The following is a 15,630-nucleotide window of genomic DNA, read 5'->3' as shown; positions in this document are numbered from 1 at the left end:
GCAGTCTGACTCAAAAGAATTTTCATCTTTACCACAATTGCACAAGGACAGGAAGTGTCGAAGTCCTGAAACTGTGGCAACTGAAGTAAATTCAGGTATTTCATAATCCCTCAGCTCAGAAATGCACCCTTCTGCCACTGCAAAGGGAGCCTGTCAGCCTTCCAAACATGGAACTGCTTTCAGCCCTGGGAAGCTGCAAGACCATAAGAGCTTTTAAACCCTTATGTGGCTCATGTTCCTGAGAAAGAAACACTCTGGGCTGGGTTTGTTTGTTTATGTGTGATTCTCCCACAGATTCACAAAATGAACTGGCAACAGTAATAAGGATTGCCATCCTTAGAAGTAAAATGATTAAAGTGGTAATTCCTGTAGCATGCAAGAGTTTTTAAGCATGAAGGTCTGTACAAAACTGAGTATTCCTTACTTGTCATTACATCTCTGGCTGCATGTTTGTGGGAGTTTCCTCTCATGCAGGAGACAAAATCCATTTCCTACCCTAATCTACAAGTGGAACCCCAGCACATCCCTGCTGTGCAGGTGCTCGCTGCAGATCCTGTGCAGGGCACAGCAGTGCTGTGGTGGCTCTGACCTGGGGCTTTCACAGCCCCCGTCCCTTGTGCTGCTGGGATGGAGCCTGGTGATCCCTCAGCCCAGCTGGGGCAGTGCCAGGGCTGCTGTGCCACTCCAGCCCTGGATTGCACATGCCATCACTGCACTCAGTGTTTCCATCCCACTGCACAGGCCCTATGAAAATGCCTCCAAGGAACAGCTCTTGAGGCTGTCGAGCACCTCCACACTCGGGTACCTGCACACAGTGGCTCTGAGAGGATTTTTTGTTTGTTTTTTTCCTTCAAACTGCTCTGCAGACGTTTTTCTATGGGCCTGCCCAGCCTGCCATAAGAAGGACTTTGGGTGAACAGGTCCAGGTGAGTCAGAGCCAACTCCTTCCCCTCACCCAGCTGCAGCTGGGAACAGCTGTGCTGTGCTGGACTGCCTTCATGTGTCTGAAGTGCAAGTAATTACTAGACACCTCTAGGACACGAGGTAAATATATCTTAATCTTAGAGATGGCAGAAATAAAACACAGATCTGGTTCCACAATTAGCTAGAATTCAGGTTATACATTATTTTGCATTAAATTTAGATAAATTCTTCTTTAAATTCAAAATCACCCAGAACAGTATTGTATCTAAAAACTTGAAAAACAATTTGATTTATTTGTTATATTTACACATTGGTCTTTAAGCTAAAATTTGAACTTTTTTGAAATGGTTTTGTGGCATCAGCTCCAGTTTTAACTTTTCCCCACCTTTTTGCTATTTAACAAGTATTTTAATAAAAGTAATTTCTTCCCTTAGCCCAGTCAGTGTCAGTGTTAAAAGTTCAGCTGCTCAGGTGTCAGCTGCCTAGGAAAGCATTCAGCTCAGTAACTCATCACTTCCTCCTTCTTTTAAATCTTTCTTAATCAAGTCTTGTAATAAATAAAGATTAATACCACCATGACAACACTGTTTTTTTCAAATTGTTCATTTGCCAGTTTTAACAAGATAAAGAAATGAATACTTAATGTGGACATTGTTTTGCCAAAAAAAAAAAAAAAAGAACCCAACCCCTGAAACAAACAGACAAAAAGGAGGACACAAAGGAACACACATGGAATGATGAAAAGGAACAATGATATTGCACAACTTCAGGTCTCTCTTCCCAGATTTGGATCCATGTAATTAGGTATGTATGAATTCAGCAAAACGTTGTGTCCAGATAAATGTGTGGCCATTTGAGTGAATCTAGAACTGCAGAGTGTTTTTCAATTCCTTGTGACTGCTCCTTGGAGCTCTTCTCTAAGGGAGCAGGGTGCTGTCAGCTGCAGGAATCACAAACAAATGTTGACTCTCCACTGTGCTGACCACTATGTTACCCATAACCCACAGAATTACAATTCTCCTCTACTGCAAATGCACTAAGAGTCCTCAAAGGACCTGGGTCTTCAAACACAACTTCTTGTATCAAGAACTCAAACTACATCTGAAACACAATCAAAGAATATCCCCCAATTTGCTGTGGTTAACTTGAGATTGTGTTTCATTCCATGAGACCAGGGCTTCTCACTGTCAGGGTGGCACTGAATGCACAGAAGTCACAGAAGGTTCATCAAGGGAGTGGGGGAGAAGAAAAAAGGAGAAAATCATGCTAAGTGGAAAAAGGTCTTTACAGCTACAATCTTTGCTGGAGCCTCTCTTAAACAAGCAGGTTCTGTTTGCTACAGAAATCAGGGAATTGTGTCATTCTGGCTATAGCAGGACTGTTTGCCCCTCCACTGCTACCCTGACACTCTGTGTTTATATAAACTTTGCATTGATGTGCAGAACAAAGTCTATTTTTCTCCTCTCTGCATTCATTCCTGTTTGGTGGACTGATGTGCCAGCCAGCAGGGCTCAAGAGATACATTTAATACAGGAGACTGAGATACAGTATGTTTATTCTTAACTTCTGATAACCTAAGAACTACAAGAACGAGAGATGCAGTATCCATTTGCTATTATCCAAGACAACCATTGTAGGGAGAAAAAAACAGAATAAGTGATCAATGCTAACACTAGATTAGTTCCAAATATTTTCTTTTTCAGTTATGGCAGCTTAACTATTTATTGTTCATCTGGCCCACTTTTAATCTGATCAAGTTAAAGGTCACATATTAAAATTTAAGGACTGTTATTTCATCAAAACCGAAGGAAGTTATAAAAAAACCCCATGAAACCAGAGTTTCACTGCAGGTCTTGTGTCATATCTTCATAATCTGCATCACTTGTAGAAAAGGGATAATGCATCTCAGTTTGCTTATAAGCTAGGAGATCACTTTGAAGTCTGCATATTCCTAACTGCAAACAAAATATAGCACTTTTAACAGGTTATAAATAAACTGGTTTTCAAGCATAGAGCCAGCCCAACAATAACAATACACTATTAAAAAGACCTAAGGCAATGAATTCCATCTCCAATGGAAAAAAAAAAAGAAAAAGAAAAAGAACTGTGCAAACAAGCTTAAAACTATTTCTTTGTGCCAGTGTTATAAAATGTAGATTTCAATAAAGCCTTGACCCAAATGCCAGGACTTGTGAAAAGAATCAGAACAAAACTGGTTACTTTATTTAGGAAAAAAATACTCTTATCTTGCTGCTAATAAAATTGGATACACGCAGTTTAAACATTTACAGTTGCTGTAACACTTTACACAATTCCTATATATGGGTGTAAGAACAAACATTAAAAGACAATGGTGGGTCAAGGCTTTACATTAAAAATAACAACCTACTTTTCTATAGTCTCTAAAATACTATGTTTTCCAATATTTGCAGCCATTCAGGAATATTTTTTTTTTATTAGGAAATGTATACTTTGTGCATGATCTTAATTCCTAATTCCTGGCTCTTTGGGCTGAATGACAAAAGGATCAAACCCACTGAAGTGGATGGTCTCCTCGAAGGTTCAGTAGAGAAACCCTGGCTCAGTTAGTCTCATATGATGAAAGCAGTGCTGCATCCACTGGCTCCATGCAGGATGGACAGGTAAAGGATCTCATCAACCAGTCATCTATACAGTCCAGGTGGTAAATGTGCATGCATGGCAGAAATCGGATAGGGTCCCCATAAACAAAGTCCATCATACAAATGACACATCTGGAGGGGGAAAAATAAAATATTAAGCTTGCTGTTACCAACCTGGAAATGAAAAACAGTATAATATCTATTCCTGGATGTGTTTAGTATTTGTAGATGTGTAAGGTAAAGGAAAGAGCCTCAGATGCACGGAGTGGTTTGGGTTAAAGGGATCTTGGAGCCCACAGAGTTCCAACCCCCTGCCCTCAGCAGGGATGCCACTCCCCACATCAGCCTTCTTTTTAAAAAGCTCCATTGAATCACAGTCCCTGTAAAGAAGGCAAACCCAGGGTGACAAGGTGAGGTTTCCCAGGGTAACATCCCAAACCACGGGCACAGCCACACCCCTTCCCTCCGTGCCAGGACTCACTCTCGGATCTTCTTCTCGGAGCCGTCCCTGCCGGGGTCGTAGACGCCCTTGGGCAGGTGCTGGATGAGGCCGATGCGCTGCGCGATGCGGATCTGCTCCTCCTCCGTCAGCTGCGTGGCCAGCCGCGTCTGGCTGGGCGTGGGGTGATACACAGGGACGGGCACCTGCTCCTGGAGGCACAGTGGGGCCATGAGAAACCACCCAGAGCTTCCCCAGCACAGCGCAATTCACAGCCCTACAAATATTTGTATGAACTCCCACTCCTGCTTGGCAGCTTTGGGGCTGTAATTGTAATGGGAACAGGATAGAGAATTGAGGGCAGTATTTGAGCAAGGAGCTGCTCGTGGTGGTTCTCTGCAAAAGCTTTTGATCTCCAGGAACTGTTCGTACAGGAGACACATGGACAAGAAACTCCACAAGCCAGCAGGCAAATGAACCTCACAGGCACCTGGTGAAGTGCTGAGGTACAGAACTGAGCACTGTAAGGGCTTAGGGAGAGCCCCCAGCATCTGCAAATCTGAAAGTAGAGTCTGTTAATTTTATCTTCTTTTTACATTAAGGACGAATTCTCTGGAAAGATGAGGATACTGGTTATTCTCCAAACTTTTAGAGAGGAAGGTTTTACTTCCTCTGCAATAACTAAAATGTATGTGAATTGTTTTGGGCCACACAAGCTTAAATCTAGAACTGCAGATTTAATTTTCATGCATTAAAAGAATGTTACCTGGACAGCACAAACAACAGCTTAAGTAAGTAATCCAACTTTTGTGTTTCTTCTCATACACTAATATGACTTTACAAGTTCTCCCAAACTGGATTCAACTATGGATATGTTTGAGGTATATATTTTCAAAAGGAATACAGGAAACATTTAGCCATTATGCAGTCCTTCCTCAACCTCATTCTGAGAAGCTTCTTTTGAATATTAATGAACTTTAGATTAGATATTTTCACTAACATTTATATTAACATGGTATTTAATTTACTTGCTTTTAAAGCATTTTTTGGTACATAAATATCAATTTTGAACAGGATACACTATTAGGACAGTATTGGCCAGTAGCCATAAATCTGCTATTAACAGGGAGGCAATTTCTTGCAAGAGACCCATTTTAATGGTCCTTCTTAAACAGCAGAAAAAATTAAACTTACAGATGTGTCTGAAAATAAACCTGCTGCATCAGACACACTATGCACAGAATCATCTTTGGCAAATGCCAAATTTGCTGTTTTAGAGGACACTGGTGAAGCTGAGCCCAGGGCAGGTGTGTGCAGCTGAGGCAGCACAGGTCACCTCCCACATGTAACACTGCGTTTGTCAAACCCAGTACAGCTCTTCTCCTTCCACTGCCAGGAATCACAGCACAGGGACAGCCAGCCAGGACTCCTGGAAGGCTGGGAGAAAGCTGTCCCAGGAGTGAGCAGCTCTTGCTGGTGCCACCCAGCAGCAGAAGCCCTTGCTGGTGAGAAATGCTAATTACAGATACAAGTCTGCCTGGCAATTCTTCATTGAACACTGCCTGCCACTGGCAATTCAGCTGTGGGGTAAAATTCACAGTCATCTCTTAATTTAGCTAGCTTAGGATCTCCCCCTCTCATTTCCTGGCAGGACTCAGAGGAATTATGAGAAGGTTCTAAAGACAGAATGCCAGGGGTTCTCCAAGTGATTAATTTCCTGACTACTCTGAACCATATTTCACAGAATCACAGAATTCTTTTGGATTAGCTGCCTTTTAGTGTTTTAAATTACCTAAAGTATTCTCTAATCATCATTTGGACAGAGAAAAGCAGCAGCTGAACCTAGGGCTGGCCTGACAGATATAACAGTATTCAGAAAGTCACTGCAACCTTTGGTGCCACCAAAATAAAGCATTTTCCCTGACAAGTGCTGCAGACCCTCTGCACTGAACACTTCAGCTCAAAGCACAGCCTGCTCCTGGTTTTATGTTTCAAGAACTTAACACCACAAACTATCAGTAACTTTTTTTTTCCCAGGGCTTTGCTGTACTTTGAACAGGTTATAAAGCAATAGCAGGACATTACTGCTACCTCCTTCACTTGTTACACAGATGTAGAGAACAATCAGCACTGGAGAGGGATGTACTCTCCTTCCCATCTAGGAAAAGAGGAGGAGCAGTACAACAAACCACAGGTACAGCATAGGCTGGTCCCAACGTGGGCAGGAGGAGGGGAGGGAACTGTACTTAATACAGCTCCCATGGCTGAAGCCATGGCTGCAAGTGATAATGCAGAAATTCACTGAAAGGCAAAAACAGGAGGACAAAAGATCCAAGAAATCCTCAAACTGATGATCTCAGCAAAAATTACACAAACTACAGTTTAAGTAAGAATTTGCTGTGAGTTAGAACAGTCACATCTGGACAACTCTGAAGTGAGCAACAGTCACACACTGTGCCCAGTCAACAACTGCTTTGGTGAAGTTTTGGACAGGAAATCACAACTTTTAAACCGGCGATAGGCCAGACAAGAACAAAACCTCATTGCCTTGTTCTAATATTCTACAGGCACTTGGGACTGACCACTGAGGGACCCTGCAGCTGGGGAAGCCACTTGTGCATTATTGCAGAGCCCCTCTCCCCTGGGTGTCACCTTCCCTGCACAGGGGCTGGGGCACCCCCGGTCCCCTCGGCGTGCCAAGCACACAAATGCCCTCCCCAAGCACACAAATGCCCTCCCCGAGCACACAAATGCCCTCCCCAAGCACACAAATGCCCTCCCCGAGCACACAAATGCCCTCCCCATGCTCTCCCCAAGCACACAAATGCCCTCCCGACTCTGGGCTGGATAGAAACTCCTCCCTTTGGCATCCAGTCTCAGGTTCCCTCCCGGCACAGCCGCCCCGACGTGTCTGACACAGCCCATTAAGGCAGGAATTTATAGTCGCCAGCTGGGGGCTTCTACAATTTCACATTCTAGACAAGAACCTCTTGTCAGAGGAGTAACTGGGTGAAAATGGTGCTGTCTTTCACCACGGTGTCCTCACACTGGTGACTGCAGAGAGCTGGGGTTGGTGTGGCTGTTGTGAAAAATGCAGAGCAAATTGCTGTAAATAACCCAGAGAGACCACTCGATACCCGTGCACTGAACACCCTGCCTGGTGGCACTTTGATGTCCCCTCCCGACTGCTGCTAAGGGCCTGCCCAAACTGAGCCCTGCACACCAATGTACCAGGGAAATGAAGAGCCACACACGTTGCAGTGTCACATTACAGGGTACAACAACAGAGACTCTTTCAAACCAGCCCTTGCCCCTCCAACAGCTAAAAAGAAAGGTGTGTTCATACCTGTACGATTCTAAAACTACCTGGAACTAGTTATTCATGAGAGTCTGAGAGCCCGGGTTTCTCTGAGTGCAAAGTGACATCCCCAGCTCCCCCAGGAGACCCTGACCTGAGCAGAGCTGTGCTCCTGTCCCTCTGAGCAGAGTTGTGCTCCTGTCCCCCCGAGCAGAGCTGGGCTCCTGTCCCTCTGAGCAGAGCTGGGCTCCTGTCCCCCCGAGCAGAGCTGGGCTCCTGTCCCTCTGAGCAGAGCTGGGCTCCTGTCCCCCCGAGCAGAGCTGGGCTCCTGTCCCCCTGAGCAGAGTTGTGCTCCTGTCCCCCCGAGCAGAGCTGGGCTCCTGTCCCCCCGAGCAGAGTTGTGCTCCTGTCCCCCTGAGCAGAGCTGGGCTCCTGTCCCCCCGAGCAGAGTTGTGCTCCTGTCCCCCCGAGCAGAGCTGGGCTCCTGTCCCCCCGAGCAGAGTTGTGCTCCTGTCCCTCTGAGCAGAGCTGGGCTCCTGTCCCTCTGAGCAGAGCTGGGCTCCTGTCCCCCCGAGCAGAGCTGGGCTCCTGTCCCCCAGAGCAGAATTGTGCTCCTGTCCCCCCGAGCAGAGCTGGGCTCCTGTCCCTCTGAGCAGAGCTGGGCTCCTGTCCCTCTGAGCAGAGCTGGGCTCCTGTGCCCCCGAGCAGAGCTGGGCTCCTGTCCCCCTGAGCAGAGCTGGGCTCCTGTCCCCCTGAGCAGAGCTGGGCTCCTGTGCCCCCGAGCAGAGCTGGGCTCCTGCCCCTCTGAGCAGAGCTGGGCTCCTGCCCCTGGCAGCCCCTCGGGCACACACCCAGCTGGCCCAGCTCACAGCCACAGGGCAGCTGCAGCCCTGCATTTCTCCCCATCCCAATCTCTGCTGCCATTTTGGGATTAAAACACCCAACAATAACTCCAAACTGCTGGTCCCGTGTGGGTTTATCACCCCTCTGTAAATCCTTCACAGTTTGTAAAAGCTGCTTTCACTGACCAAGGTTCTGCTCCTCCAGACTTCACTCAGCTCACATTTGTAGCCAGGGGTCCCTGACATGGGTGTATATAAAAAAGATTGTATTACCCAAGTAATTATTATTTTACTCCAAAGACAAGCATGAATTTATTGCTCTGGTGTCTCACATTTCTCTTATCGACCATGGTAAATGTTTTTGCAGACAAAATTACAAAATACTGAACTTCTAGCCAAAGTCTGTGTTATTTATCATTTGATAAAGATGTAAGGCACTTCAAACTAAGATGAAATTTCATGCTAACTTTATTACTTCGTGCAAAATCCCCTAGAAAAGGCCAAAACAAATAATCAAATCCATATATTACTGCCAGGCAATGAAATAAAAATCACTTTCTGGCACTTAATTTGCTTTAGTCAATTATTTTTCCCCATAAGAATTTAGTAATGATGAAACACCTCAGATGCCCATAATCCTGGAGATACACAACTTTCTCTTTGTTCACAAAGTCAGTGGTATCAGCACAAGTTTCCCTGGCTTTCTGTACACAGAAATCATTCACTGCCAATGTTTATTCAGCCCTTAAAAATAACAGCATTAATTCAGACTCAAGGACTACAGCAGTGTTTGTGTCTCCATCTCACCCCAGCTCCTCCTCCTTTGGGGGGGAAAAAAAAAAAATCAGAGGGCATCTGGAGGTCTGCACTTCTCACTCCTAATGAAAAAAAAACATTTTCACACATGGCCTAAAAGGTCCAGAAACTTTCTACAAAAAGATTTCCAAGCACACTTTGGATTCTTGACTAGAAAAAGGAGGTTTCACCAAGCATGTTTTTTAATTTGAAGCTTCCTCATCAATGCAACTCACTTTAGTAACTTATGCTATTGTAAATCTGCTTGTCTCTTGTTTTACAGCCTTTTTGTCTTGTTTCTGCAAGTACCATGAATTTGTAATACTCTGAAAACAGGTCAGTGGTAGATCAGAAACTCTTAATCCCTGGATAAAGATTATTTTAAGATCCCTCTACGCCACATATCAGCAGTATCAGGGCTTTTGTTTTGTTTGATGTTTTTATAATTGCAGCAACATGCCCAAATTATCCTTTCAGGATGGTCAAAGGTGAGATGAATAATTCCTAACACCAAACAGTTCAAGGTTAAAGCCTCATTGCTGTCCTTGAGATCCTGTGCACAGCCTCTGCTTTCCTCTACTGATTGCTTTGCCATGTCTCCATCTCTAAATTTCCTTCCTCACCTAATCCAGTGCTCTCTGGTGTGTCATCCTGGGATATTAATTTACATTTTATCACCAGATCAACAGGGTATCTGTTAATTCAGTCCAAGAGAGGAGACAAACACCTCCCCAGCTATGTTATCCTGCATCTTTTTCACACTTTTTAAACCAGCAGCTGTAGCGCTTACGCTCCTTGCGGTCGCTGCCTAATTAATGAATGCAAATACAACAGTTCCATTTGCATTTCCCCAGCTGTTCCCACAGCTCTGGTCTGAAATCCCTTCGACTTGCAAATGTCCTGCCTGGAACAGGATGTCTGAAGGCAGCTGCCCTGCTTCACACACAGCAGCCCCAGTGCAGCACTCACCACCCCTGCACAGCTCAGCCTGGCTGCTCCCCAGCTTTCTCACCTCCAAGGAGAGCAGGGAGCCCAAACAACTCACCTAATTATGAACACCCTCAGTTTATAAATGTAAAATCAGGAGGTGAGAAAAAAAAAAATTGTGCTCTTCGAGGTCTGTTTCAAAAATTCCTGCTGAATTCAATGAAATTTTCTCTTCTCACCACTTTATTACTCACAAAGAACTCGCTGGGATGATGGTCCAGGGACCTTTTCTGTGAATGTCATTCTGATCAGGGTGAACAAACTCAAACTCCATCCATATGTGAATACACATTCTGAAATCATATCCTCCCCCAAGACACATTAATGTAAAAAACGTGTCATTATATTGTGCATTATATAACAACTACAGCTTACTTTAATAATCCTTAGAATATTATGAGCAGCCTGCCAAGTATAAAAGCCTTTTTCTGCCACACAGAAGAGAGCAGTTAATTTATAAAGGTGAATAGCACTTGCTATAAAACATCATGTAATGAAATTGTTACCCCATTTTTTAATATTTCTGCTTGCAAGTAGTCACTCAGTATGAATAACTGCAACTTAACACTGAAAAGTTCTTCTAAAAGAAAAATCCCCTCGTGTCCCCTCTCCCTTTTGGAGGGGACATTTGGGACAGACAGATCAGACACATGTACACGCACACCATGGTGCTCCTAAGGAAAGATTACTAAGAATTGTGGCATTGTAGGAATTGGGCACTGCAAATATGGTTGGTAATTAATATAACAACAGACTGAGGAACCACTCTGCACACAGGAGAGGAACCTGCAGGATCTGTGCTGTTTCTCCAGCTGTTGACTCCAGTTGAGAAGCAACATCCATTCTGAATCATGGATCACTCTCAGAGAGGTCTTTTTTGGTGAAAACCATGGTGGTTCTGCAGAGATGGCACAGCCTCATTCACACTATAACCAAACTGTAAAACTGTCTTGTGCATTCTTCACAATTATTCCACTGAAATGACTGAGAAATAAATGTATCTGAAGAGTTGGAAAAGAGTAGCAGCCATGAAAGAAAGTGACTCCTGACTGCTGACTCTTAAAATATCACCTGTCCCCTGAGCTCAGCTTTGCTACCAAAAATAGGGCTGGGACAGAGAGAAGAGGTACAAAGTAGATGTATCCTGCCTGCTGCTTTCCTAGACAGTGACAAGGGCTGTGAGAAAAGGACTTTCAAGTTTCATGCCTGTGCTGTCACACAAACCCAAAAAGGCTATCAACTACTGCCAAGACAAACAGTTGGCAGTGCCCGTGCAGCCTGGCCAGAGCAAACCCAGCCTCACCTGGCAGATGGAAATCACCTGCAGCTCTGCAGAGTCACCTGCTCTGAAATTTGATTAACCATCAAGGCAAACCTAAATACAAAAGACTAGCAAGAAAGAGTTGTAGGGGAAAAGCAGTAATTAAAAAGCTGTGCTTCCAGGGAGTAATTACTATCTCCTGACACAGCCAGTTTTTACATTTCCAGGCTGCACAGCAGGTTTCTCTGACTCAAGGGCGTCAACACTGGGTACTGATGATTCCACTTGCTGATTTCTTGTTCACCAGCTTTGTGTCAGTTTTAGGTGTCCTTGTTCCTTTCTCCAGAGATCCCATCAAACATCAGAGAGTGAATTTTTTCAGGAAAGTCAGTAACTTATACACCAACATGTCCCAGACCAGTAAATTACTCACCAGAGAATTGATTCTTTCCCTCCAGACAACCTCACTGACATCTCAACTTACAGCATCAGGCCACAACTTCTGAGAGATAACAAAGCCCTCTTGTTACAGCTCCCTGCGTGTTTATTTTAATAGGCTTCTTTTTCTATTGAGAAGGAAAAGATTCATAAACAATTTATAAAAATTCACGCTTTTCTGTCAGGCTGCTGCAGTGAGAAAAGCCAGGAAAGAACAGTTGCACCTAAACATTAAATTAAGGACACTCAGGCACAAAATGCAGCCTCCTGAGACTGGCAAACCCCAGGGACTACAAAGCAAAGCAGCTGGGCAGGGAGAAAATCCAGCAGGAAGGGCCAGCAATCAATTCTGCAGCTGGTGGTGGAAAACCAGCACGTGAATGTGGATCATCCTCCCCATAAGCAACCCCACCTCAGTGTTACTGGTACATGCTCTCTGCCACCTATGCCAAGTGGTTCTTTGCAGAAACCCCTCCTCAGGCCTGACAAGAGCAGACAGTTATTACAGGGCTGCACTAAACACATCACTTGTGGTTCAAGTGAGATGGCTGCTGGAAAACTGAGAAGTAAACTTAGCAGAAAATAAAAGTCTGAAGTTTTTTGGGAAAGAAAACAGCTCTGAGGTGGAAAAGGCTGAAAACAAATACCTCAGACTGTCTCCTCTGCTGAAAGGTGAAGTGAACCTACTGTGTGCCACCCCTTCCTGCTGTGGAACTGCTGGGTAGCAGGGAGCAAAAGTGAAAAAGAACACCCCAAACAAAGGAATACAGTTAGCAATTTTTTTTGGAGGCTGCATTCAAGCACAAGAGATGGGGGAAGCTATGATGGAAAAGCTGACAGAACACAAGCAGTCCACACAGACATCGGGGAATCGCTCACACTTCCTTTAGAGATGTTTGCTTTCTGCAAAGGGTAAATATCAGTCAGTGCAACTTGATTACAGTATAAATCGAAGGGGTAACAGCTAAAAAATGGCAGTATTGATCATCTTGGGACTGGCTGAGCCAAGCCCTGGGTGCAGCAGCACTCAGGCTTTGCCCACAGCCTGCCCTGCTCCCTGATGTGGGACACTGGGATCCGTCCTGGACACCCCAAGCCACCCCCAGGCTGTGACTCACCCCGGGCACACAAAGCTCACCAAGACATGGCCTGGCCCAAAGCTCCCCAGCACTGCGTCACTCTGACAAGTGTGTGCACGTCCTGGGTATGGATCACTGCACAGGCACTCCCAGGGAGGAGTGCAGGGATATAAGGGACTTCAGCTGGGAATGTAAGGCACCAAGAGTGAACAGCAGTGCTCACTGTGCCCTGAACTGCTCCTGAACCCACAGACTCTGTGCAGCTGAGTAAGCACATGCAGCCCCTGCTCAGGGTGCCATTTCAGGGAATTTGGGGATTAGGGCACAGCTGAGTGCAGCTGCTCTAGAACAGCACTGCCTCAGGACTGCGGGTCCTGCCACGTCCCTTGCCATGGCTCCAAGGACACTGCTCTGACTTCCCCTGACAGAAAGCAAACAAGCCACTGCCACTGCCAGTGAGATCTCTGCAGCTGCTGGGAAAGCTGGGAACGGGCACACAAGAGGAAAATGGGAGGAGTGCCCCTGTTGGGACTCAAGCCAATTGTGAAAACCTGACTCCAAACACTTAAAAAATGGCAGTGTTAAAATATATCTTCTGGGAAGAATTAGGTCAGCTTGATGGCAATTCTAAGAACAAAACAGCCCTTCCGAGGACTTCAGGAACAAGATAGCAAAGTTATGGAAATTGGTTCTAATTAGCCAGGAGGACAGGCTGGGGACAAGGGGCCAAGCCAGAGATTAAACATGAAAATGCACATAAGCTGAAGGCACGAGCAGTCAATCCATGAGGGGAGACATAAATACAGGCTGTACTTCAGCGTGCAAATAGACATGTATATGTGTGTATTTAAGGGTGTTAGTCTGAACTAATGAGAACATCACAGCACATAGCAGAAAAATATTATGCAGAACTAGGAAAGGATTTTAGAAAAAGATTGAGTAGGATATCAAAGGATCAGAGAAATCAAGTGACAAATTATCTCATCTCTAGGCTGAGTGTTACTGTTCAACACATGACAAGCACCCTCCTTGGGCAAAGAGGACTCTCCAGAATGCAGTTTAACAGCCTTGCCTAAAGCTCCTTTCCACACACATCCAAAAGAATCCTATTGAGGAGGTTAGGTCCTCCTGCATCAGGTTCCTAAAACAGGACTTGAACAGACACAACAGTCCCAGCCAGACTGAGAACATCACCCTTATGTGAGGCCCCTGTGAGGTGTCAGCTCAGCTTCAGCTGAGAGGTAACACAGGTAGCACAAACAAACAGGCACAGCAGCAGCTCCCTCAGACCATCTGCCCCTCATTCATGCACTGCCCTCGGCCATGACACAAAATGCCTTTTTGTAGCCACCCAGCTGGAAGCAAGCACCAAAGAGAGGTCTGAGAGAGGACACAGCTGTTCTTTTTATAGTCTGTAACCTCACCAAAATACACAAAGAGGCAACACAGGAGAGGGCTGCTGCAAACCTGGACAGGGACCTTCCCCTTGCTGGGGCCCAGCTGATGAGGCCAAGCTGTGCCAGAGCCTGGCAAGGTGGGACAGCAATGGCTCCCCCTGCAAAGGAAGCCAAGCAGAAACCTGAGGAACATTTTTCCATCAGGACAGGCAGCAAACAGGGACTCTGCAGTGCAGGATTCTCGCACACTGCAAACCTCTGCCACACCTGACAGAAGAATTTTCCATCAGGTCTCACAGCAAACAGGGACTCAGGAGAGTGGGAATCTCCTGCAGTAAAAAGCTCTTCCACAGCATAAGGAAAGGAGAGAAAACAGATTGCTCTACAAAGGATAAATAACTTGGGGGAGAAAAGGGGCAGTAGTCCACACACTATTGAAGAAGAGCTTCAAAAAGCAGATAGGGTTGGTGATGAGCTGGGTCTGTGTAACCACAGAGCAGGAAAACCTGTATCAGAGACTGCTGGTGTGGGGCACCTGCTGTGAGAGAGCCCATGACAGCAGGGTTTGTTCCAAAACCCAGGAATCTGTGCTATACTGCACTGCATCATAACTTTGTACTCAATTTGAAATATTTTAATTGCCTTTTTAACAAAGCCATCCTCAATTACAAATGCTTGCTCAAGCAGAAAGCTGCCACACCTTGGCAGTTTGATGGTACACTCAGCTCCACAGGCCTGTTTATTTTCTAATTGCCATCTGAATTTCCAGTGGATACCCCTGAGATCAAGGTGTGTGAGAAGCCCCAGTGCAGCAGGGGACTGTGCACAGGCAGCCAGGAGGGTTCCTGAGGCCAGTTAAAGGATTACATCAATGCTGCATTTTGCATAGCATTACCACAGCTTTTTTGGGGTTTTTTTAAGCATGTTTCTGCCTCAGCCTGCAGGAAATGCTCACATACACCTGCCATGCACTGGGGCACCTCAAGCACAGCCCGAGTCTCTGTGTGTTGCTGGCAGCGAGGGAAGTAGTCCCTACCATCCATCCAGCCAAGAGCTCCTCTCTTCCACCAGATCCTGGGAAACTGGCTGGGGTTTTCTGTGATTTCAGCCACATCTTGAGGCTGGAACTGGGGTTTGTATTGGTGCCAGCAGCACCCTGAACTGCTGGGCTGTGCACAAGAGGCACAGCTCAGGGCACTCCATAGTCTGGACATTGACACTTCCCCCAGGCACCCACTTGCTGCCATCTCCCACTTCAGGGAGAATGAGCACACACAAAAAATGTGATCTATTTGTTTAGCATCATTTGATAATGACATTAATTATTTCATCTCTGAGTTAATAAGGAGCAGCTGTAAATAGCCAGAGGCACCGAGTCAGCCCATCAGCTCATCCCATCCAGTCATTTATTAATCTTAAAGGAACGTCCCAGACATTAAACGAATATTTCTAAATCTCTTGGTTTGTTGGGTTTTGTTTTAAAGCAGTTCTCTATTTATAAGCAAATAATGACTGCATGAAAATCAAGGCACACTAAAGCCTGACAGAG

The 15,630-nt window shown here is 45.5% G+C and overlaps 1 protein-coding gene across 1 annotated transcript in view; it reads right to left on the bottom strand.

The window, feature by feature from the left end:
- Positions 1-1,659: 1,659 nt before the first annotated feature.
- Positions 1,660-15,630, bottom strand: part of RNF11 (ring finger protein 11) — a 31,945-nt gene continuing 17,974 nt past the window's right edge. Inside the window, exons 2-3 of the mRNA XM_058808212.1 lie at positions 4,027-4,196; positions 1,660-3,677 (exon numbers count right to left, since the gene is read on the bottom strand). Of these exons, the coding sequence (XP_058664195.1) occupies positions 3,506-3,677; positions 4,027-4,196 (342 nt within the window). The 3' untranslated portion in view covers positions 1,660-3,505. The remainder of the gene's footprint in view (positions 3,678-4,026; positions 4,197-15,630) is intronic.

This window comes from Ammospiza caudacuta, chromosome 7, assembly GCF_027887145.1.
Source record: "Ammospiza caudacuta isolate bAmmCau1 chromosome 7, bAmmCau1.pri, whole genome shotgun sequence".
Taxonomy (NCBI): Eukaryota; Metazoa; Chordata; class Aves; order Passeriformes; family Passerellidae; genus Ammospiza; species Ammospiza caudacuta.
Note: the sequence above shows the minus strand (reverse complement) of the source record. Positions and strands in the feature narration are given on the sequence as shown.